The 21,438-nt window shown below is 34.2% G+C and overlaps 2 protein-coding genes across 4 annotated transcripts; both read right to left on the bottom strand.

Annotated features, from left to right (window-relative positions):
* Nucleotides 1-176: 176 nt before the first annotated feature.
* Nucleotides 177-5,491, bottom strand: LOC109859717 (dolichyl-diphosphooligosaccharide--protein glycosyltransferase subunit 2). 2 transcript variants are annotated; one of them, XM_020438241.1, is made up of 12 exons: nucleotides 5,405-5,482; nucleotides 5,236-5,332; nucleotides 4,655-4,860; nucleotides 4,265-4,390; nucleotides 3,894-4,054; nucleotides 3,416-3,555; nucleotides 2,905-3,280; nucleotides 2,172-2,351; nucleotides 1,830-2,061; nucleotides 1,472-1,681; nucleotides 1,066-1,237; nucleotides 177-757 (listed from the first exon to the last, which is right to left on the bottom strand). In XM_020438241.1, exons 2-12 carry the CDS (start codon nucleotides 5,264-5,266, stop codon nucleotides 612-614), a joined length of 1,980 nt encoding a protein of 659 aa, XP_020293830.1. In that variant the 5' UTR covers nucleotides 5,267-5,332; nucleotides 5,405-5,482; the 3' UTR covers nucleotides 177-611. The 2 variants fall into 2 exon arrangements, with proteins under 2 accessions (XP_020293830.1, XP_020293831.1); XM_020438242.1 differs by lacking the exon at nucleotides 5,236-5,332 and having other exon boundaries at nucleotides 178-757; nucleotides 5,405-5,491.
* Nucleotides 5,492-8,023: 2,532 nt separating this feature from the next.
* On the bottom strand, nucleotides 8,024-21,353 carry LOC109859716 (death-inducer obliterator 1). Of its 2 annotated transcripts, none has more exons than XM_020438240.1 (16): nucleotides 21,199-21,353; nucleotides 20,668-20,913; nucleotides 20,344-20,476; nucleotides 19,896-20,156; nucleotides 19,532-19,776; nucleotides 19,207-19,369; nucleotides 18,596-18,907; nucleotides 17,822-18,442; nucleotides 17,323-17,736; nucleotides 15,553-15,677; nucleotides 14,806-15,122; nucleotides 14,308-14,534; nucleotides 13,497-13,943; nucleotides 13,290-13,429; nucleotides 10,594-13,149; nucleotides 8,024-9,658 (listed from the first exon to the last, which is right to left on the bottom strand). In XM_020438240.1, exons 3-16 carry the CDS (start codon nucleotides 20,465-20,467, stop codon nucleotides 8,825-8,827), a joined length of 6,786 nt encoding a protein of 2,261 aa, XP_020293829.1. In that variant the 5' UTR covers nucleotides 20,468-20,476; nucleotides 20,668-20,913; nucleotides 21,199-21,353; the 3' UTR covers nucleotides 8,024-8,824. The 2 variants fall into 2 exon arrangements, with proteins under 2 accessions (XP_020293829.1, XP_020293828.1); XM_020438239.1 differs by having other exon boundaries at nucleotides 20,696-20,913.
* Nucleotides 21,354-21,438: the final 85 nt, after the last annotated feature.

Raw genomic sequence — 21,438 nt, 5'->3', positions numbered from 1 at the left:
TATATAACTATATATATTATATATTAGTTATGTATATTATATATAACTAAACAAAAATTTTACATTCTACAATAGATTTAACTTTAAAACGTTGATTATAAATTGATAAATATGTAAAATACAAACTAAACTTAATCTATAAACTTTTATATTTTGGTGTTTAGCGAGACAAATGAATAATTTTATTAAAAGTTACGAGTAATTTATCCTTTTATTTTTATACTTATATAGAGTCTAGACTTGTAATTCAATTCAATAGTATTACAATTCTAGCGGTTATTCAATTATGAACCTGTAATCGTTAGAGTAGCGATATATATAATATAAATATAATATATAAATGTAATACAAAAACAAACAATATTCACACTTACAGCTAAACTCGAACAACTCATTAATGGTGTGTGAAGAAATGTACATAATAAACAAAATAAACAATATCTTGCAATTTATGTACATCTGTGACAAAGTGAAAGAACAGACGATGTCTTCCCTACTACTTCAACAAGTTTCGATCGACATCTTGAAACTTGTTTCACGACAGTCTTCTATTTATTATGCACTTTAAAAAATTGCGTTGCTTATATAGTCTTCACACATTAAAATACACATTACGATAGTGACTTGTGCCTGTGCGCTATCTGAGACAGCATCTTATTGCCAGCGAGGAATGTGAGAAGGCCAAAACCAAGAAGATACCTCAGCGTGACGAACATATTGAGTTTCAACCAGAAAATACCGAACAGTACGAAGATGCCTGAAAATGAGACGGTCGTAATTACTTTCATTGCGTTGCTGTCGTACGATTCACCAATAAAATTAATGATTTGTAGTGAATTACGGGCTACAAATGCGACGAGAGAAGTTTCATCGCATTTGTGAAAAACATCACTTTACTATACGCCCGATGAAATCAGATAGATTATATATCATCTTCTGTCAAGCAATTATCGGGCACATCATACAAATAGAAATTTTACATTATCATGTATCTATATTTTACACACACATATGTACACACGCGCGCGCGCGCGCGCACGTGTGTGTATCACCACCAACATTTACCTCCCAATCCAAGATGGAAAGTAATTGCGCTGAGAGAAAGAGGGAAGTTCGAAAGATTTACACCAAGCCGCGCCCATAAAATCACCAGCAACAGAAGTGGTGCTAAACAAAGTCCTGTAAATAAATTCGATACGAACGCCGGAGGTCTACGTTCAGGCTCACGGAACATGTGCTGAAATTAAAATTAATACACTAATATAACGCAGTTATAAGAAGAATACGTTAAATAAATTATTTCTCAAATAAACTGTTTGTCAAAGCAGAAACACACATAAATAATGATTTATATTATTATTATGCTTTGACACATGATACTCTGCCAATGTTTTGGAGATGACAAAATCATCGCACAATCTTCTGTCATTAACGAGCATTGGCACGTACTGTAATAATATTAAAAAATTACCTTTATTTCAGGTTTTGTGGTGTATACATTTGGCTTTTGTTTATAAGATGCCTTATCCACACTATCTGCCGAAGTTACTTCCGGGAATTTTAGAGTCACCGTGCCGACATTAAATTGAAATGGATTACTGATCACTGCATCACCAATGATCAACTCGATGTTATATTCTCCACTCTGATAAGCAAAATTTGTGGCTGCTGCTCCGACCGGCTAAAATGTATGTTAGATATACATTTTCTATTTTTGTTTCCTTCAAAAGGATATACCCGACATCGTGTTTGTTAATCAATATTAAAATTTATCTACTCGATAAACAGTATAACTTAGAAACAATATCAAAACTTGCAAAAGCAATTACCATGTCAAATTTATAAACATGAGTAGCATCAGGCTCGGCGACGAAAAAGATTTCGTGACCTCGTTTGTCATTAGCAGATGAAGAAACTGACGTAAGACGCACGAAAGCTTGATGCACACGCATTGGTTTCTTATTAGCGGAATCACGCAGCAAAAATCGCATAACTAATTTCTGCTGAGAATCAGCTTCTATTTTATGATCAAGTTTGCCCGACAGAGATTCCGTATTTATTCTGAAATTAATCATCGAAATTGAATGTAAAAAATAATCAACTTGAATCTCCTCAAAGAAAAATAAAATATATACAAAAGCAACATTAAATATCATTGTAAATAAACTTACTTCGTAAGTTTTGGTTGAGTGGTTTGATCGGCATCGCCAGTACCGATTTCCAAATAATCTAGTATTGCTTCAGATAAGACCTTCACTGTGATTGTATTTGTAACAGAAGCACCTGTTATTGATATCTTGTAGAAACCGCGATCCGGCTTTACGTTCATAAGATCCATCGTGAACAGAGTTCTGTAAATAAAGTGAACGTTATTTCACAGTAGAAACACATAACGAGAAAAATAAGAGAGACCGGTATTCATAATTCATCTTTTATTTAAGACCATCTTAAAAGTTCATCTTAAGATAATGTACGGGTCGTTTTTTAGCTACACAACATCTCAAAATAAAAAAGACAAATTACTTAAAGTTAAGATCCGATTCTGAATCAGCTTAAGAATATGTGTTGTTTGTTGAATTTCTTAACCTTGATTATGTTTGAAAAAAAGGTTAAAGGGTTTGTTCAACAGTTATTTCTATGCCCCAATGTATAGCTGATATCAACACGAATACGCTGACACAGTAAAGTATTGGGGACCATGTTATACATTTATCGTTTTGGCATTGAAAAAAGTAAATGTAAGAATTCTTAATATTTTCTTTAATGCAAGCCAAATTGCTAGATACTAAGATATGAATTGCTACAAAGTTATTGGAACTTGTTAAGCTTGGTAAAATACGCGTTGATCTACAAGTCCTACTTAGTCCTAGCAAAAGTTAAAATATAGATTTAATGAATGTTTACTTGTCCGTTGTAGATGGTTGCAGATTCTCGTTACTGAGAACAACAACATCGTCACCCACTCTTGTAGCAGAATTTGCTACAACTTTGGGCACAGACGGCAATGCGTTGCCAAGAATATCGCAAACTTTGACCGTAACATATGGCTGTTGATTTGATATAACGATTCCTCCATCAATCAATGTTATGCAAACAGGCTTCTCGGGACTTTCAACCGCTAGAGTGTCTAAAGCAGACAATAAGTTCGCAACACCTCTCGTGGTTTGCACGGAACGTCGCGAAAGCAAGTAATTTCCAAATTTAACGACTTGTTGAAAGTTTAGCGGTGGCTTTTTCTTTAATGAAGTCGACAATTTAAAAATACCATTGAGAAGAAAACCTATGCAGAAAATTTCCAAATTTAATATTTGATAAAATAAGATCAAATACATATGTTAAATAAATTAAAATATTAAATATAATAAACACTTTTATATATTTTACAATTAAGTAGAAAAAGATAAATTCTTTATACTTGTTATAGAAAGACCGCCTTCGAATTGTAAGTACTGGCCATCTACTTCATCAGCTTGTACAACAGCGTCTTCTATACGATCAAAAGCGAATGCAGCAGGAGTGCCCAAATCAGCAGCAATGTGAAACGTGTATCCTAGACTAGAAATGTAAGATTACATTAATCTATAATGCTTAGGAAATAATAATGTCTTTAATTAGTTATATGTATTGTTCAGTGATAATTGTTCTCTTCCTTTTTTGTTCAGTAGAACGAAAGTATTATAAACATCATTATATCTAGTATACCTAATTTGTGTATATACTGTATTGCTTGTTTAACTTATACACACGTATATAAATACATATAAACACATGTATGTGTTTTTATATTCCAAGAAATAGTGTGGCAAGAGTTTATATAAATTGTTTTAATATATTACTATATTACTGTATGTAATGTACCACTCAAAATTAAATATGATATCTATATAACTTACTTCCACAGACTGTCATCTTTTCGCAGAGCTGCTTGCATTAACTTCACTAATTTGTCAGTTCTGGCAGCAGATACTTCTTGCGACAAAGCTGTTAAACCGCCCACTGCATAGTATAAATCAGACAGCGTAGAAGTATCTTTCTGTACAATATTTGTTAATATCTGCGCAAAGAAATATTACTGTATAACACAGCGCATAGAATATACATGTGTGTTTGTATATATAAAACCTTTTTTATAATATTTTTATCAGAATTAATTATTGTCTACATTCTCTTTATTCAGTAGAACGAAAGTTTTATACACATCATTACAATACTTTTTTTCAATCAATGTAATATTTTTTACATCACAATTAGAAATATATATTACCTTAGATACAGTAGTTGCAGAAAAGTCTTGGCAGTTCCCAATAGCTCTCCATGTGGAGGCCAGATAAAATGCTGTTTCATGTGTGATGTCCTCTTCATTGGATTTTATTAAATATTTACAAATGTCCTATATGTATATATATAATAGAGCCACATATTAATGCACTATTTTAATATATTGAATGTTGCAAGGAAGAAAATATTATTTTCAGAAAGACTAATCAAATGATCATAAAATTTCACAAAAAGGCATTTATCATCATGTCAAAATTTTTATACAGTTGGCTGTATAAGAGTAAATGTCTAATGTTTGTTATCTTCGAAATATTAAAACAACTAAAAAACTATTAAAATATGCTTTAGAAATTATATATAAGAAAAGAAAAATTACATCTGCTTTTGGTATAGTTTCTCCAAGAAACTTGAATCCGCTCACAGCATAGTATATTGTGGATATGTCGTTTGATTGAAATCCTGATTCAAGAATATTCTTCAAACGTAGTCTATTAGTCACCGACAAATAAGAATTTGTTGACGAGAAAACCTCTGAGAATACAGAGTGCACACATAGCGTCACTATTGACAACAGCACAGTAGCTGCAAGATAAATAAGAATATTAGATTTGCAATTAATTTGTATTATATGGACTATATATTATATAATAATTATATAAATTATGTATACATGTATAAACAGTCTAATGGTGGCATAACTTTTTCTCCAAACCTCTTAAAAAAATTAACTTATTCTATTTTTATAGCCACGAAATAGCTTCGTGAATTTTAATCTAAAATAGTGTTAGTTTGAGGTTATGTAACTAGATTTACTGCCACGGTTAATGCGAATATTAATCAAAAATATCGTAGATTGGCTATATCTAAATGATTATGCCAAACTCTCAGCTGTGAAAGCGTTATACATTGGTGAAATAAATTTCTAGATGATGATTTAATATATCGTCAAAAATATACCAGAGAAAATATGCCGGACACGTGGCGTCATTATCCCTCTCGTGAATGTTCAAGTACAGACACGTCTTATACTTTTCTCAAATGTTCAATTTCGTTACTAAGAGACAAGTGATGCCGAGATCATGATTATTGCGGTAATATATATATATATATATATATATATACTTACGAAAAATCATATTGCAATGTTAGAACGTCCAACAATCCGACCGCCACGTCGGACCACCGATCACCTCCGATACAAAATGGCTCCATGTCCGTTGTGTGCATCTCGAAAAATGGATGATGAGCAACGATAGGCCAATACTACCGGAAATAGATGGAAACAGCTGCAAGAACGGAATTGAAAAGAGGAAAATCTCTGTCGGAACGGGGAAGCTTTCAAAAACAGTGTGTAACGTATTTTTCTTTGATTTTTCTACAATCCATAAAGTTTTTGCGGTATTTTTTTGTTCATATTTTTTCGATTCATAGATTTCGTCTATCAAAACTGAGTTACAATAAAAAAAAACACGCATTATCGAACATTAGTCACTAGCACTCTGGTTTGCGAAGACTTTCAGTGTGTTTGTGTGTATGTACTATATACAGTTATATATTTGCGTTGAAAAAGTAAATATAATTAAAAAATAAAAATACAACTATGTATGTCATCTTTTCATTATTGCCAAGTTTATTGTTTTTTTTCTAATATTTATATATTTGTACTAGTATTAGAGAGAATGTGTGGCGCTTATTAGTCAAAGTGTTAAATCTTTAAATTAGATGGATATAAGTGCGTTCGCTTTGGACGCTCATGTGTTTTGAGCGTCGGTTTATCTTTGTCTTACATTTAAAAGGCAGTAAAAATGGACTGACGTTTAAAGCGCGTAAGCGCCCAAAGCAAACGCAACTTGTTTTCTACAAACGAGAAATATGTCACTCTTCTACGCGTGTGTTGTACAAATTTTGCGGAAACAAATATATTTACAGTTGTTTTGCGTATATATATATATTCAGTTGTGTGCCACTTTTCACGTCTACGTTTGTCATGTGTGCTATTTATAAGAATGGAAGAGGTGATTGGAAATTACATTGAATAATATGCTAAATATGCGTACACACATTTTTTTTTAAAAACAAATGAAAAAACGTCTGGATTTTGTGCTTATATATTTTTCTTACTATTTATTCAAGAACTTTATTGTAAATAAAAACTAATGTGAATCTTTTTCTTTTAGAGAAAGATAAATCTAGGAGGATCTATGCACACATTTTATAAAGCGAAAATATAGACACACATACATACACACAGTATGTATGTATATATATTTTTGTCAATGAAAACTAATAAATTAAACTTCTGCGCAAGCGCACACTTATCGTTAAAATCAGTTTCAAAACAAGATTAAAGATTGTAATATTCGAGTTTTACTACTGTGTGTTTTAATATTTATATATATTGCCTGTCTAGATATAATCACATGTACAAAAATTGTTTTGAATAAACGTATGTATTATATATACTATCGATCCTAGCTACTTTCCACGCTTTGAAAGAGAGAGAGAGACAGAAAATGAAAGTGAGAAATAGAGATGATAACTTACAGAATATTTTATGTATTATATGTGTATACATATGCGCAAGATATATGCCGAGTGTGCAAGTATATTCAGCATTAATCGCACATCGTGTACACAGTGTTTTCAAGTTACAGTTGAATTTTGTGTACAATGAATGTTTAAAATCGGTACTTTAGGGAGTAGATGTGTCAGTAAAATTACACAAATTGTGTAAATACATATCTTTTTTCGCTTAAACTACAGAATGCTTTTTTTAATTGTAAAATGCAACTCCAGTTTCGCACTTATTTATGTCGCTATGAGGAGAAAACAATAATAAAAAAACCATTATTATATAATTGAAACCATCAGAAATATAAATATATATATAAATATATATATATTACTGTATTTAATTAGACATACACATAGACATGTGCATATGTATCGAAAAACTAATTAGAATCCGTATCATAGATAATCAAATGTTTTGTGGAATTATAGCTTTATAATATAAAATCACATTTATTCCTGTAATTGTTATTAAAGGTGTATCAACAGATTCGGTGCTGAAGATTTTCCATGTGAATTTTCCGTTTACGCCACATAGACCACCGATAATCCACGTTTTGTGAAATTTACTATAAAATTTATATATATTGTACATATGTTTTTTTTTAATACGTAATACATAACATAATATTTATACGTTTATGTATAAATAATTTATTTCCGTTTAAAAGAAATGACAAAAGACGTTCCAAGCGGAAAAATTTAACGCAAATCATGAATAGCGTATTTGGAATACACGAAATTTGCAAATGAAACATACATAGACGCACGTGAAATTTCATAGAGTTTGTATCTATAAAATTACATTTATTGATGTCATCTCAAGTGTATGTCTAAAATAAATCAGTTTTTATTTTTATTCTTTTAAATAGATATCCTAGATGTTTTCGCAAATCTGGACTTTCACAAAAAACAAGAAGTTAATAAAAATATATTACAGGACACACTCTCTTGCTTGTATGTGTGTGTATATATATATATATATATCTAGCACATATGAAAACTTATCGCTAAGTTTTATTCTCTTTTTGCTTTGGTATTTACAAGAATACACGATCAATATCTGATTTCAGCGAATTTGTTTTAATTCAGCTGCGCAGAAAAGTTTATATAGTTTACATGTTGTTCGCGCATCAACCGAACGAACACGATCATGTATTCACTCCGCAATATCTTTTTTTTTTCGTATCATTACAAGTAATATATAATACATTCGGGCTTACGTGTAAATAGTTTAGCATGCAGTCCAACGCGAGCAAGAAAACAACACACCTTAGACATATCTATATCTCCCAAAACACACTTTCTTTACATCTTTTCTGGAAGATTAAAAGCAACTCTTGGGAGATGTTTTTGTGTTTATCGCAATTAAGTTCGTACAAAATGCGTTTCGGCAGACAAAGGATTGGTAGGTAGGTGGAGAACAGCGGAAGAGTAATAGTATCTTTTTTCTTTTGTAGATAAGTTTTGTACAAGGTATATGTCGCTGAGGCATATCTTGCTCTTTTTTTTTTCTTACAAATTTCAGTTATCTATATCTATATTAAAGAAAGCTACTTACATCTATATCTGTATAACGAACCCTCTCATCACACACACTGTTTGTCAAAAATTTATTTTATATTCTATATTATATACGTCACACTTCGCCGATACCTTCTAGGGAAACTTATTTTCTTGTTTCTCTCTCTCTCTCTTTCTTCTTTGAAACTTCATTTTTTACGTTCCTCGTCTTCCCATTCTCTTCTCATCGCACACGAGATGCGTTAGAGTTTTGTCTCGCGGTTATAATTTATAACAAATTATTCCACAAGTAAAATCGGTTGGCAAATATTTTTTTCCGAGCGAAACAATTTACAATACCGTTACTTTTTGTAAAAGTTAAAAATATTTTACTGAATGCGTGAAAGATTATATCCCGAGAGATCATTCCGTGCATCCCGTGTGTATCGCGTGCGCATCCCGTTTGGCCAGCTTATTCCGATGGCCCCTGACTCCAACGTGATTTAGTCCTTGATATTTTAGTGGGCGACGCCGGACGACCGTCATCATTCAATTTTCTTTTAACATTCAACACAATATTACCGCTCTTGGGTGTAATCTTAGAGTGTGTCGCAAGAGTCGGTGGTGTCGTCGGTATGGTTGACGGGAACGTAGGAAAGTCTTCGTCTTCAAGACCAGGTGGTTTTGGTTGCTCCGGAGTGATATTCTTTTTGAATGAATCTATCTTATACGGTGTATCTACTTCTTTCGCAGGTTCCGCGGGAAGTGGAACCTGTGACGGTGGTGGTACCGATGTATCTATCAAGACCGGAGACTGGAGTAAGGGTGTGGATGAGGATGACGACGATGGTGGTAGTGGCGGTAACGGTGGCGGTAACGGTGGTGTTGTAGATGCCACTGCTGTTGCAGCAGCAACAGCAGCCAATTCTTCCTCCGCCTTCCGAATCAGATCTAAATCGCTCAGAGTGCTCAACGTGCTCTTGCTTTCTTTCGAATCTTCCAACTGATTAATTTTAGATGAAGACGGCGAATAACTTTCGGTATTTTGGTAGAGAGATGTACTGGCCGTAGGCAAAAACGTCGCGCTAGGCTTAGACGGAAGATAAGGATCCACTTTGGACGATTCTTGTCGCTTGACGTTCGCTAGGATTTCCTGCAGATTCGGCGGTATGGTAATGTCCGAGACTTTATCGAGAATGGGCTGCGCGAATTTGGAGATGCCAGGCGGAGGCGGTGTGAAGGAGCGCGCGTTCGTCGGACTGTAAGCTTCTTCTTCGGAATCATTAGGTGGATCTAATCCCAAACCCTAAAAACACATATTAAACATAAATAGAACAATAAAGATAGAAAAATATAAATACAATTAAGAGATATCGGTAACAAATTGATAAGTTTTACAACCAATTAGTCAATAGAACTTGCCACGTTACATCTGAGCGTCGTGATAGCAGTTCTGATGATAAATCATTAATATCACCGATTCTGATTTCATCAGTACATTATTTGAGATATTAAATAATACTGTAACATGTACGTGTAAATATTATTTTGAACAAAAAAGTACATATATATATATATATATATATATATATATACATGCACATCTATAGTTACAACTGCTTTTGGTGTGTTGATAGTTTCTAAAAAAATAAAAGTTTTTCCATTCTTAAAACACACACTGAGCTAAGTTTAGCACACAAAAGGAAGAATATATAGAAGAGCTACTAATAGATTTCTACTTCAAAAAACGTATATCAGCTAATTAACATATAAATTATCTAAAATGTCACACACATATTTACATCCGTATAAACATACATGTATATATATGCATATACATATATATGTATAAATATATATATATATATATATGTATGTATATGTACGTATATACACAATCTATTCAAATCTGTTGTGATCGAATTTTCGATATATTTCTAATAATCCAAATATTGTTACTCTTCTCGTAATTATAAAGATTTAATGCCAATGTAATATAGGAAATAGAAAAAATTTATTTACAATTTCTTTGCACATATTTGATACAAAGGTTTCTAACTTTAAGCAGTACAATCGACTCGATTCTGTCAGAAGTAAGAATCTAAAGCAGCTCAAGAACGGAATTAAGGGAAGGTGGGGAATAAGTGGACTCAAAATCAAGTTTTTATTTACATCAAGATGAACAAAAAGACAATAACAATAATCGAGATCGTGGAAAATGAGCCTGATAAAAATTCTCACCGGTAGAGTAGGCGTCGCTTCATCATCGAGAAACGACGAGCTTATACTCTGTATTTGTTGCTTCTGTTCTTCGATTTGTTGTTTTTGCTCCTCAATCTGTCGATTCAATTCTTCCATCTTCTTTTGCAGTTCAGTAGAATTTTTGCCGATGGCACTGTCGTTAGCCTGTAAACCGTTTATGTCCTCGTCCATTTCTCCGGGGCTGTAGGGCTCGTCTCCGTCGTCGTCCAAACCGACCTTGCTGGGCGACGAGGTCAAATCGATTTTTGACGACAGTTCCGGCACGATTTTGCATATCGTTGCGGTATCGATAACACTGCGCGACATACCTATGTACGCTTTGTTTAAAGATTCTAAAGTCATCTGTGTCACTGGTTTTTCTTTTGTCGAATCTAGCATGGTCGTTTTGTACATTATAGGAGAGGACGAAGATGGCGGTGGCGATGAGATTTTCTCCTTCGGCACGCCGATCAATGGCGGAGTGTAACTTCTGTCGGATTCCTTTTTAGAAGTTTTCGAGGACATGACCGGCGGTATGGTCGTCAATCGTTTTTTCTTGTTGCGAACTATAATACCTAAAAGCAGATGCGGTCTGTGTTCCTCGAATCCGGTACCTGTAAGCGGCAGAAGAACCGGCGGAAGCGTGCTTTGGCTTGAGAACGGCATTATGTAGAAGTCTTTAATCGTTTTCGAAACGTTGCCTACGACGCCCAGCCGACTTCTGCTGTTTAAATAGCTATATAACGTTATATAGGGGATCTTTTCTTCGTCATTCGCGGCCGTTAATCTGATAACCAGAATTTCCTTTGAGCCGCTTTTCTTCATTTTTGATATATAATCCCAAACAGTTTGGTGGCTGATCCTACCGACGACGTCAACGGTGTCTGGCAGATCATCCATAAGATCTTTGGCGTTGCCGCTGATTTCTTGAGCGGTTATGAAGAATTTGGCGACATCAACCATGTTTACAAAGCCACGCCAAACAGTCTTTCCTGGCGTTTCTTTGTTCGTTTCCACTTCCTTGTCTCTCTCAGGTTCCTCATTTATGTCGGGAGTTTTGATTGTGACAGTTGAACTAGGTTCTCTGTCGGATATGTCGGAATCGTTACCGTCGATTGTATTTGTTGTCGTCTCGTCCTCTATGTGCCGCCAAAGGCGATCTTCTATCGGTTTCTCCGTAGGTTGCGGTGAGGTTTCCTTCTTCTTTTCTATTTCTTTCTTACGCTCTTCCTCCTTCTTGTCAACGTCCTTAGATTCCCTGCTTTCGCTACGATTTCTCATATGGCTATCGGTACTTTTGTGCCTGTCTTTTTCCTTCTTTCGATTTTTCTCCTTTTCGCTTCTACTTGCTCTATCCCGATCTTTTGTTCGATCTCGATCTTTCTCGCGCTCTCTTTCTTTGTCACGTCTGCTCTCTTTTCTACTTGACTTTCTCTCTTTACTCTTATCTCGTGTTTTACTGTGATCGCGATCACGATCATCACGGCTATGACGATGCCGACTGTGACTTTCCTGCCGATCTTTACTTCTAGATTTCGAGCTATCGCGTTCTCTGCTTCTCTCCTTGTCCTTTCTTCTTCGTTCGTCCGTGTTCTTCACTTTCTTTGTGTCCGCTCGCGACTTCTGCTTCTCCTCTTTAGTCTTCTCTTTCTCTATGTCATCAACCGTGGAACTTATGCTGTCGCCGCTATTCAGTGCGTTCACAATATCTTGCACTGGCGTCTTAGGATCGACATGATCAATTCCACCGTCGTTCTCGATTATCTGCTCGCCCTTGTGAGTTTTCACGACGATCGATTTTGCTTGAGCCATCAGATCCAATTCGTTCTTCTTGATAATTTCCAACTGATGCTTGGCTTCCTTTTCGCGCCATTCAGCCAGTTCCTGACTGGCCATTTTGTCCGGATTTAATCGCACAACTGCGTGCGGTGTCAACGAACGATCGGCGATTTTTCTAAATAGAGTCAAATTTTTTGTGTCTTTTATATTAAATATGAGACTTCTGTACTTTGCTTTGTATTTCGAGCCTGTATCCTTGAAGTACTTGTACATTTCGAGTTCTATATTACACGCTAAGTCGACTATTTCCTCGTCGGTTAATTGCAGATCTTCGGTTTCTTTAATGCGACTGGATAACACGTCCGTTAGTGTTTTTCGTACACTCTCCCGAATAGGCTCTGTAGTCTCCGTCTTCTTGGCTGGCGTTAATTTCGTTTGCTTTGGTTGCGACGGTGATGGCTTCGGCTCTGGTTTTTTCAGCGGTGTCTGCTTAGGTGAGCTTGATGCTTGGGCTTTCACATGTGTGAGTGTTGTAACATTCTTCGGACTCGCCATCTTCGGAAGTATTAACGGAACCTTTCCCGGTGTCGTAGTGAGTACTGTTTGTTTTAACTGCACGGGTTTGTTCAAGGATTGCACGTGCAATTGCTGCAATGTAGTGGGAGTCACTTTACTACTAGCCGTTAAGATCGTTTGCTTCGTTCCAGGTATTTTCGTGTAGATCATTTTTGGTACGGTCTGCACTTTAGTCGGAGACATCTGTGTAATTTTTGTGCCCTGAAAACACAATGCGCACATTTTTATCTTAATCATATATCTTCAGATATGTTTTTACACATATAATATAAAAATATACTATGAAAATTATTTATATAAATCTTACTACATATATATAGTTTGGTTGGCTATATACATACAATTTTCTCAGATGTTTGAATCTGCGTGACTAACTTTCCAGCTACTTGAAGTGTATTCACATCTTGAGGTTGTAGCACTCTGTACGTTGGATTTTCTTTCAGCCATGTTCGTAGATTAGATCTTAAAGGAGCTTCAGCGCCTAAAATTTTATATATGTCATATTAATTTATATTTAACGCATATTCAATATTAAGCGATTTATTTACCTGTAAGAATTCTGTTAGTCTTTTTGTCAATGACTATTACTCTAGGCTCGACTTTTGCTTTGACAGTTTCTGTTGCGAGCGGTTGTTTGTTTGCTTTCGCAGTGAATCCCGTTGGTACAGGTTTGTCCTTGAGAGCTTGAGTTTCCTGAGCATGTGCGAGAATGCACGCGTCTGAACAATAAATGCTAGAATTTCTTGCTTCCTTTTTGCAAACGACACATTGCATTGTGCTGGAAACTGGAACTGCGTTATGATCGACGGAAGAACTTAATATTTCTTTTGACGGTAATACAATTTGCGATATTACATTCTCGTTTGACGGTTCTATCTTCGTTTTTTGTTTACCAGTCAGTGACTGCAAACTTGACTTTGTTTTTTCTTCCTCAGCCTTTTTCTTTAGACAATTCGGACAAACCCACTCTATGCCCTTTTCTTCCATTTGTTGACCTATTTTAAGTAATTTATATTGTGTAAGCATATATTATTATAAAAGTACGATCATCTCATCGACAAAGAATGTAATTATTTCAAAACTAAATATACTTTAATTTTTTTTGTATTTAACACTAGATATACCAGCTATTTAAATATACCTATTAAAAAATACAAAAAATATATTTGTTACGAATATAGTATATAAAGTAACATTAAGTTCATAAAATGTATTCTCTACTTATAGCTACAAAAGTCATAACATCATTTCGGAAAGCAAATGTTACATGCAGTAAAAATTTTGAATTGAAATTGCACGACCAGTCAAAATGACTGGTCTGGTAAATCTAGTGTTAAGCTAAAATTCTTGAATACTTACCCATAGCTTTACTAACATGTACACACTTCCCATGGAACCAATCTTCGCAAACGTCGCAGCATATCATAAACCGATTGTTATGCGGCCGCTTACAGATACACCACAGTCGGTCTGGATCATCTTCCGAATCTGAATTCTCGTCGTCGTCTTCTTCGTCATCGTCTTCCTCTTCATTTGCACCTGTTCGTAACTCTTCCCTGGTATGTGATAGTTGCTGTGCCTGTGGTCTACATTAATGATAAAAAAAAAAATAAAAAAAAAAAAAAAAATTAAAAAAAAAATACATTAATTAATCTCCTTATATAAAATTACATAAAAGATTTTTTTGTTTAAAGATTACACACACAATTAACTCTTATAAAAATATGGAACACACAAAAATTTTAACAGTAAACAAATCATCTAATCACAGGCTAGCATTATCTCAAATGTAGCTATATTACTCCTTAAGTTTTTGTGTGTGCCATAGCTTTTATATTTCTAACACAATATACTCACGTTAATTTTTCACTTTTCTTGACTAATTCAGAATTTTTCTGTAATGCTTCGGTTTTCGCTTGCAATCGCTTACTTCTAGTAGCGGGTGCTTCGATAGGTGGCAAAGTAATCACACGATTGCCCCGAATAATTTGAATAGGTTCCTTGTCATCTTTCAACGACTTTTTGCTAATTTCTTTATTCATCTGAGCCTGCGCCACAGATGGTAACTCTGTTGATTTAGATGATTCTTGTTCGGTTGACATCAATGTAGGCATAAGTATGTTACTCGATGCTAATGGTTCTGATAACGTTGGCGTTGGATCGACCAGTGCAGACTATATATATAAATCAAAATAGAATATACAATAAAAATAGAAAGTTAATTAAGACTTAGTGACTAATAAAAAATTTTAGCCATATGATTACAACAACAAAATTTTGATTATATAATTACAACAAACTCGCTAGAGATTGATACTTGTTAATATCTTACTACATATGCTCGTTAGTCACGCATGCGCAGAACACAACCGAAGAAAAAAGAAAATATCATGATGATACATTGGGAATGAAATGAACCAAAAAAAAATGAACCAATAGCGTAAGGTCCCAATGATGAACTGTTAGCGAGTTTACTGTACTAATTTGAAAGATTGAAGAGAGACAAAAAAACAACAAAAAAATATACTTCTAGATCTCAAAAGAAAAAGTTTTAATATTTTTATGTGATATAAAAAAATAAAAATAATATATAATATTTGTTACATGTTCAGCTAAGTCGACACCAAGCTCCTCTTGTAACAATAATGCCTCAGCAAGTAGTTCTTCTTCATGTTTGCTGGCTTCCATCTCTAAAGTAGCAAATAACTGTTCTTCTCCCTCTAAACCACCTTTAATAATGTATATCTAATTATTATCGTATAATATAATAATATATAATAATATATAGAATATATACAATATATAGCATATATAATAATATATACTATATAGTATACTAATAGTATACTATAATACCACTTTAACACCGAATGACGCATATATATGTTATCATTAAGATTTTGGGACGAGAGTACGGGGACGCATAAATGCGTCACTTAAAATTTTTCACAAAAATAAATAAATAAAACGTTATAAATAGTTCATTTGCTCCTCTTTCAAGTGGTGTAAAAATTTATAGCACTTTTTTTCTTAAAAAAAAAAAAAAAAAAAAGAATTTTACCAAATTTTTCCAGAGCCAAAAAAAACTCTCCTTTAACTTAATCCGACGTCAAAAAGTAATACTGGCATAGTACTATAGTATACTAATAGCATATACTATATAATAGTATATAGTATACTATAGTATATATTATGTGTATGATATTTACTATATCACATATATAAGAAAATTACTAACTAACGAAAAATACAGTGTGTGAAGAGAAACAGTTACCATTACGTGGGCGTTAGTTTTCGTTAGTCTACACGTGATGTATAAATAGGGTTACTTTACTAGATGTCCGGGATTAACTCGAACAGTCTTGCATTTTGAAATGAGTGGTTATAAAAGTTAAAAAAAAATAAATTATTAATGTATAAAAGCAAAACTTGTACAAGTCGTAGGCTTTCTCAACATTGAAATTAATTCATAAAGTGTCTTAGATTATCTTTTCTAAAATATAGTAACCCTATGTATAAAGTATACACATATCAGATATTATCTTAAAAAGTACAGATAACCCTCGTATAACGCGGATATTCTGTTCCACAAAAGAGCCGCCGTTATATGAATCGCTTTATACAAGGTTTGCATAAGCCCACAGATCAGATTGATAAAACGGGGAAGTAGAATCCACAATTTATAAATTGTTCAAGTACCGTGTACGAGGGTTATTTATATTATTTCTATTTGGTAGTAAGATAAAAGTGAAACGGAAAAAAAATTAGATATTTTTTGGTAATTTAAAAGCAATTTTTGATGAAGGAAGAGATTGATGGAGAGATGCGAGAATGTTATAAAGAAAAGGTAGAGAGTTGGCTGATCTCAATTCAGGTTAACTTAATCAGTCTATTTCAGTAAAAATTGATCAATCGCAGAAATTATTTAGCAAAATTGATCAATCGTAGTTGACACTTAATTATCCGGTGAAGTTAACCAGAATTGATAAGAGCGGCCTAGAGATATACTATTAGTAAATAGTGCTAAGCATTTGTTTGTCATTGATGGTACCATTCAATGAGTGAAAAACGTCACAACGTATTGCATTTTGCTAAATGCGGTCACGGAAAGCAAATCGAATTTACAGGGAAAAATAATTAGGACAACGTTTCTTCATGTGTAACTGTTAATATTTTAAGGAGGAATGAATAAACAGAACAACGATATAAAGAACTATCTGCATTATAATTGTAAGTATAAATACAAAAACAATTAACAAATATTCTCAAACTAAATGCAATTCACTTGTAAAATAAACAATGTGAGTTGTATTTAATAAGAATAGGATTGGTACTAGGGAAGCAATACTATGGATCTTAGATATAAAAATTTACCTGTGTCTAGAGACGGTTGCAATTCTTCAGGCAGAGGTGTTTTAGTCTCCGATTTTTGCTCGTTTTCTGACTCTACATTGTTACTTCCATGGAAGTTTAATTGCGGTTCCGACTGTACAGACTGTACTGAAGTATCGGACACTGATTTTTTATTATTAAAGTTAGGAGCACTTTGTGTTGCATGAGAGCTATCAAGAGTATCGATATTCAACGAGGCAACTGTGGAGATAGGAATGGTAGAAGATAATGCTGAAGTAGATGTAGTTTGAAGTGTTGTACTATTTTCGGCAACTTTTCCGTCGCTATTCGAGCCAACGCGCCGAATAATATCCGGTGTTGAAAACAAAGCGGGACCTAAAGTATCCGTCACATATCCAGGAATTTTTCGATTGTCTTTCTTGGGTCTCTTTGCACCTGTAAAAATGTGTGTTATTTGAACAAGAATTTAACAATGTCTTTTTTGATTATTTCAAGTTCTATTAGTAAACGGAATACCGACTGTCTAACGCCTTATTATCCGTGGATTTTGTAGGACTTTCTTCTATTTTTGATATAGACTCTAGAGCGTCAGCTTTTCTCTTTTCTTTCTTTATATCGCCTACTTTAATCTTCAACGGTGTGCTACTCGTCGACAAAACGGTTTTCGATTGTTGCTGCAGAGATAATCCTTGATTTCCAGCTTGTTGTGATATAACTGTCTTTACCGGAAGACCTTGTACATTCGAACTCGTTGATTTAGGTATCATTGGTACCTGTATCAATTTTCCATCTTTAAGTCGCGTCGCGAAGAACTTTTGAGAGGTCACTTGGATTTTTCCTTTGGACACTGCCGCAGACTTTTCAAGTCCAAGCTTGAACTCGCCCGGCTTCATCGAGACTTGTTTCTGAACGAAAGTGACTTTTTGATTATTTCTCCCCTGACCGGGTTTGGTCAATATCATATCGCCTTTGATCATATTGGCGTTGATCAGATTTGCTTTCACTTGATTTGTAGTTTGCAACGGTTTTTCAAATGTCGGCATTTCCTCGGATACAGATGAAGACGTTTCTGGAAATTCTTCTTTTTTCTTTCCACCAATAGTCTTGATTTGTCTCCTGCTTTTGGCAGGATTAAATCTCTCTAATAATATTAAGATTAATCAACGTTAATTATTGTTTACATACGTATTATTTGAGTTAATTATTAAACACATTATTAAGTTAACAAATTAACTAACGATATTACTTATTTTTATATATAATTGAAAATATTGATTTAATCTAATTTACTTACCCGATCTATCTTCTTTTTCACCACTTTTCATTGCATTAACAGCAGCAGCCATTTCCATGTCTAACCTTCGTACCTGTTCTACATCCAGATGTTTGTTTTGACTTCTTCTTCGAACAGCTGCCATGCTACCACCTCTCGTAGTAATGCCTTTTCTGCTGCCACCACCTCGAGATCTGACGTTACCTCTCTTAACGCTACGAGGACCGAAGTCAGAATCATTGTCATTATCAGATGGTGGTTCTGATTCTGAAGATGTTGTGGACGATTCTGTGCCTTCATCATCTTTCTCCTCTTCATTATTCTTCCCTTGTGCTATAAAAATTTTTTTTATTGTGTAAGAAAGATATTAACTAATTATAATTGGTTAATAAAAGGTGTTTCTCTCTCGATTCAATGTATCGTAGTATTATTGACGTTATGTGTGTTTATAACAGAAAATATTCTCTGCATTATCTATTTTTTATTAAAATTTTTAAAATGAAAATGCTAAATATGCGCTACATTGATAATATTATAGTGATAAAATTTAATATTTAAATAATTCATCGTGTATTTTTAATTTGAATCACAAATGAGTGGCAGTGTGAGTGTAAAATTCTGTAATATAATACCTTTAATTCCCTGTTGAACATTTGTTATATTTCTCGGTATAGGCTTTCCTGATAATTTTGGAGTTCCAACAATACTTGTATTAGCTCTAGGAAGTCCAGCTATACTTGTAGGTACATTGGCTTTACGTATTGATCTGTTCATTTGTTTATTCTGCAATGGTATCTAATAGGACAAGAATACATACATATATATGCATACATATCAATCAAATGTTGATCCAATAACGACGGAACATCCGACATATCAGTCGCATAATAAATTAGTGTGTTGTAACTTATGAGATAATAATATCATCATTTGTAACGTGGCAGTGATTATACTTACGTTTTTCACAATATTCTTATTCTTTATTCCAGTAGTATCAGCATCAATGGATGATGTTGAAATAGTTGGTCGTGAAGGTATTGATTGATGCACATACTGCACATCGTTTGACTCAGGAGAATCATCAGTAATCGGTAAAGGATCTCTTGGTACTGGATCACTTGGCGATAATCTACTTGTGTAACAATGGTCCAATTGTATGTTATATCGCATTGTATTCTGCTGCTCTTCTATTGACAACATATCTAGAACAAAATTATAATATGTAGAGAAAAATTCTAAAAAAAAAAATTAGCTCTATTAATTCTTTTGTTGCAAAAAAATAGCAGAAGAACTAATAAAAATAAAATAATATACAAAGTACCAAGCATTGCAGTAACATTCTCCCCAAGTATTTGCTTGGCCTCTTCACTATGAAGAGCTGTTTCTAATCTTTCCAATTGTTCTTGATCCATTTCCAGAAAAGGATCCACCAATCCACCCGGGTCAGCACTGACATGGGTATTTCCTGAATTTACATTGGGATGTGTAAACGATGGTGGGTCTACTGTCAAGGTTAGATCTCCATTTTCAGCATCTGATTGTCCAACTCTTACCACACTAACATTAGCAGTTGATTGATTTACTAAAATATTAATATACATTAAATTATATATGTGTACATTTGTTTACTTTTCCAGATACAAGATCTTATTCTTAACTATTCTTGCTTAAATGAATCTCTTTGAGATAAGTTTTTAACTTAAACCATAAGAAATTGACCCATCGCATACTTTTATACTAAATATTCTCATATACATGCAATTACGTACTTATCATGTTTTCTAAAGTCTCTTCGTCAACTGATATTGTTCCATCATCATTGACAACAATGATCAATGTGTCATCTTTTTTTTCCGAGCTTTCTTGCGGCTCAATGATATAAGAACTAGACATCTTTTCCACCTAAAACAATCGATTGGCATATCTTTTATGTTGTGACAATACTTGCTATATTTATCATGATCTCAATTTTCTTTTTCATTGTTTCTTACATTATTTAATGTTTAAACCAATACAAAATACAAGGTTCTATACTAGCTTTATCATGCTTCTAGCCCTACTTAGAACTTTTTATCATAAAACACAATACATACAAAGTAAAGCCTTGAAAGCTATGCTCACTTGAAGCTCACTTCCCACGAACCAGAATATATTGAAATTTCTGTGGAATAGCGGTTGTGTGTATATTAATAACGGCACGCTGCGTTCGCATATTTTGCTGCACGTATTCCTGGGCAGTGCATGACCACGTCGACAAAACGTAGCGTCTCTTCATAAGAAGTCCACAGACGACGTTGCGATGACAATAATGATTACAATTGCGCCAAGTATTGCGTTACCTGCATAAAAAAATGGTATCCAAGTGTCAACAACTTGTATATATCGCGATCAAACGAAATGACACGTCGCCGTGACGCCTAGCGAACGAGCGCGCGCAATAAAAACCGAGGAATCGATAAGTGCGCCTCGTTCTTCGTCGGAAAGTAATGCAGCGCGATATCCCGACGGATGAAATAACAGCATCGCCGAAGCGAACGAGTGGACAGCCATTTTGTTTAAGTCGCTTCAGACATGAAAGAAACCCTCTTCCGAAAAGGGACGAGAGCTCTTCCTTCCGAACTTACCTGCTTTTCTTCTTGTCACTGCTACCTGTTTGGTTGTTGACAAGATGATAAAAATTGCACATACGGCTGCGACGACGACAACAAGAACACGGCGACGTCAAAGACGACGAAAATGATAGTTACGGAGCAGTCTACCCTCCTCCTCCTCCTCCTCCTCTTCGCGAACAACCGATAGATGTGTGAATATTACATGCATGAGCATACACATGCATTCGCATATGTGTGCGACAAACTTGCGCT

Source organism: Pseudomyrmex gracilis, unplaced genomic scaffold (genome assembly GCF_002006095.1).
Source record: "Pseudomyrmex gracilis isolate BER0280 unplaced genomic scaffold, ASM200609v1 scaffold_279, whole genome shotgun sequence".
NCBI lineage: Eukaryota > Metazoa > Arthropoda > Insecta > Hymenoptera > Formicidae > Pseudomyrmex > Pseudomyrmex gracilis.
This window is presented reverse-complemented; position numbering and strand designations above follow the sequence as displayed.

What these genes read in the sequence shown, in the direction of transcription:
- LOC109859717 (XM_020438241.1), bottom strand. Translation starts at nt 5,266, where the DNA reads ATGACGCCACGTGTCCGGCATATTTTCTCTG. An exon ending in CTGCAACTACTGTATCTAAG is followed by an intron (nt 4,055 to 4,264) that starts GTAATATATATT and finishes TTCTTTGCGCAG; the next exon opens with ATATTAACAAATATTGTACA. An exon ending in TTTCCATCTTGGATTGGGAG is followed by an intron (nt 758 to 1,065) that starts GTAAATGTTGGT and finishes TCTCATTTTCAG; the next exon opens with GCATCTTCGTACTGTTCGGT.
- LOC109859716 (XM_020438240.1), bottom strand. Translation starts at nt 20,467, where the DNA reads ATGTCTAGTTCTTATATCATTGAGCCGCAAGAAAGCTCGGAAAAAAAA. An exon ending in TGTTCAACAGGGAATTAAAG is followed by an intron (nt 18,908 to 19,206) that starts GTATTATATTAC and finishes AAATTTTTATAG; the next exon opens with CACAAGGGAAGAATAATGAA. An exon ending in AAGAAAAGTGAAAAATTAAC is followed by an intron (nt 14,535 to 14,805) that starts GTGAGTATATTG and finishes TCATTAATGTAG; the next exon opens with ACCACAGGCACAGCAACTAT.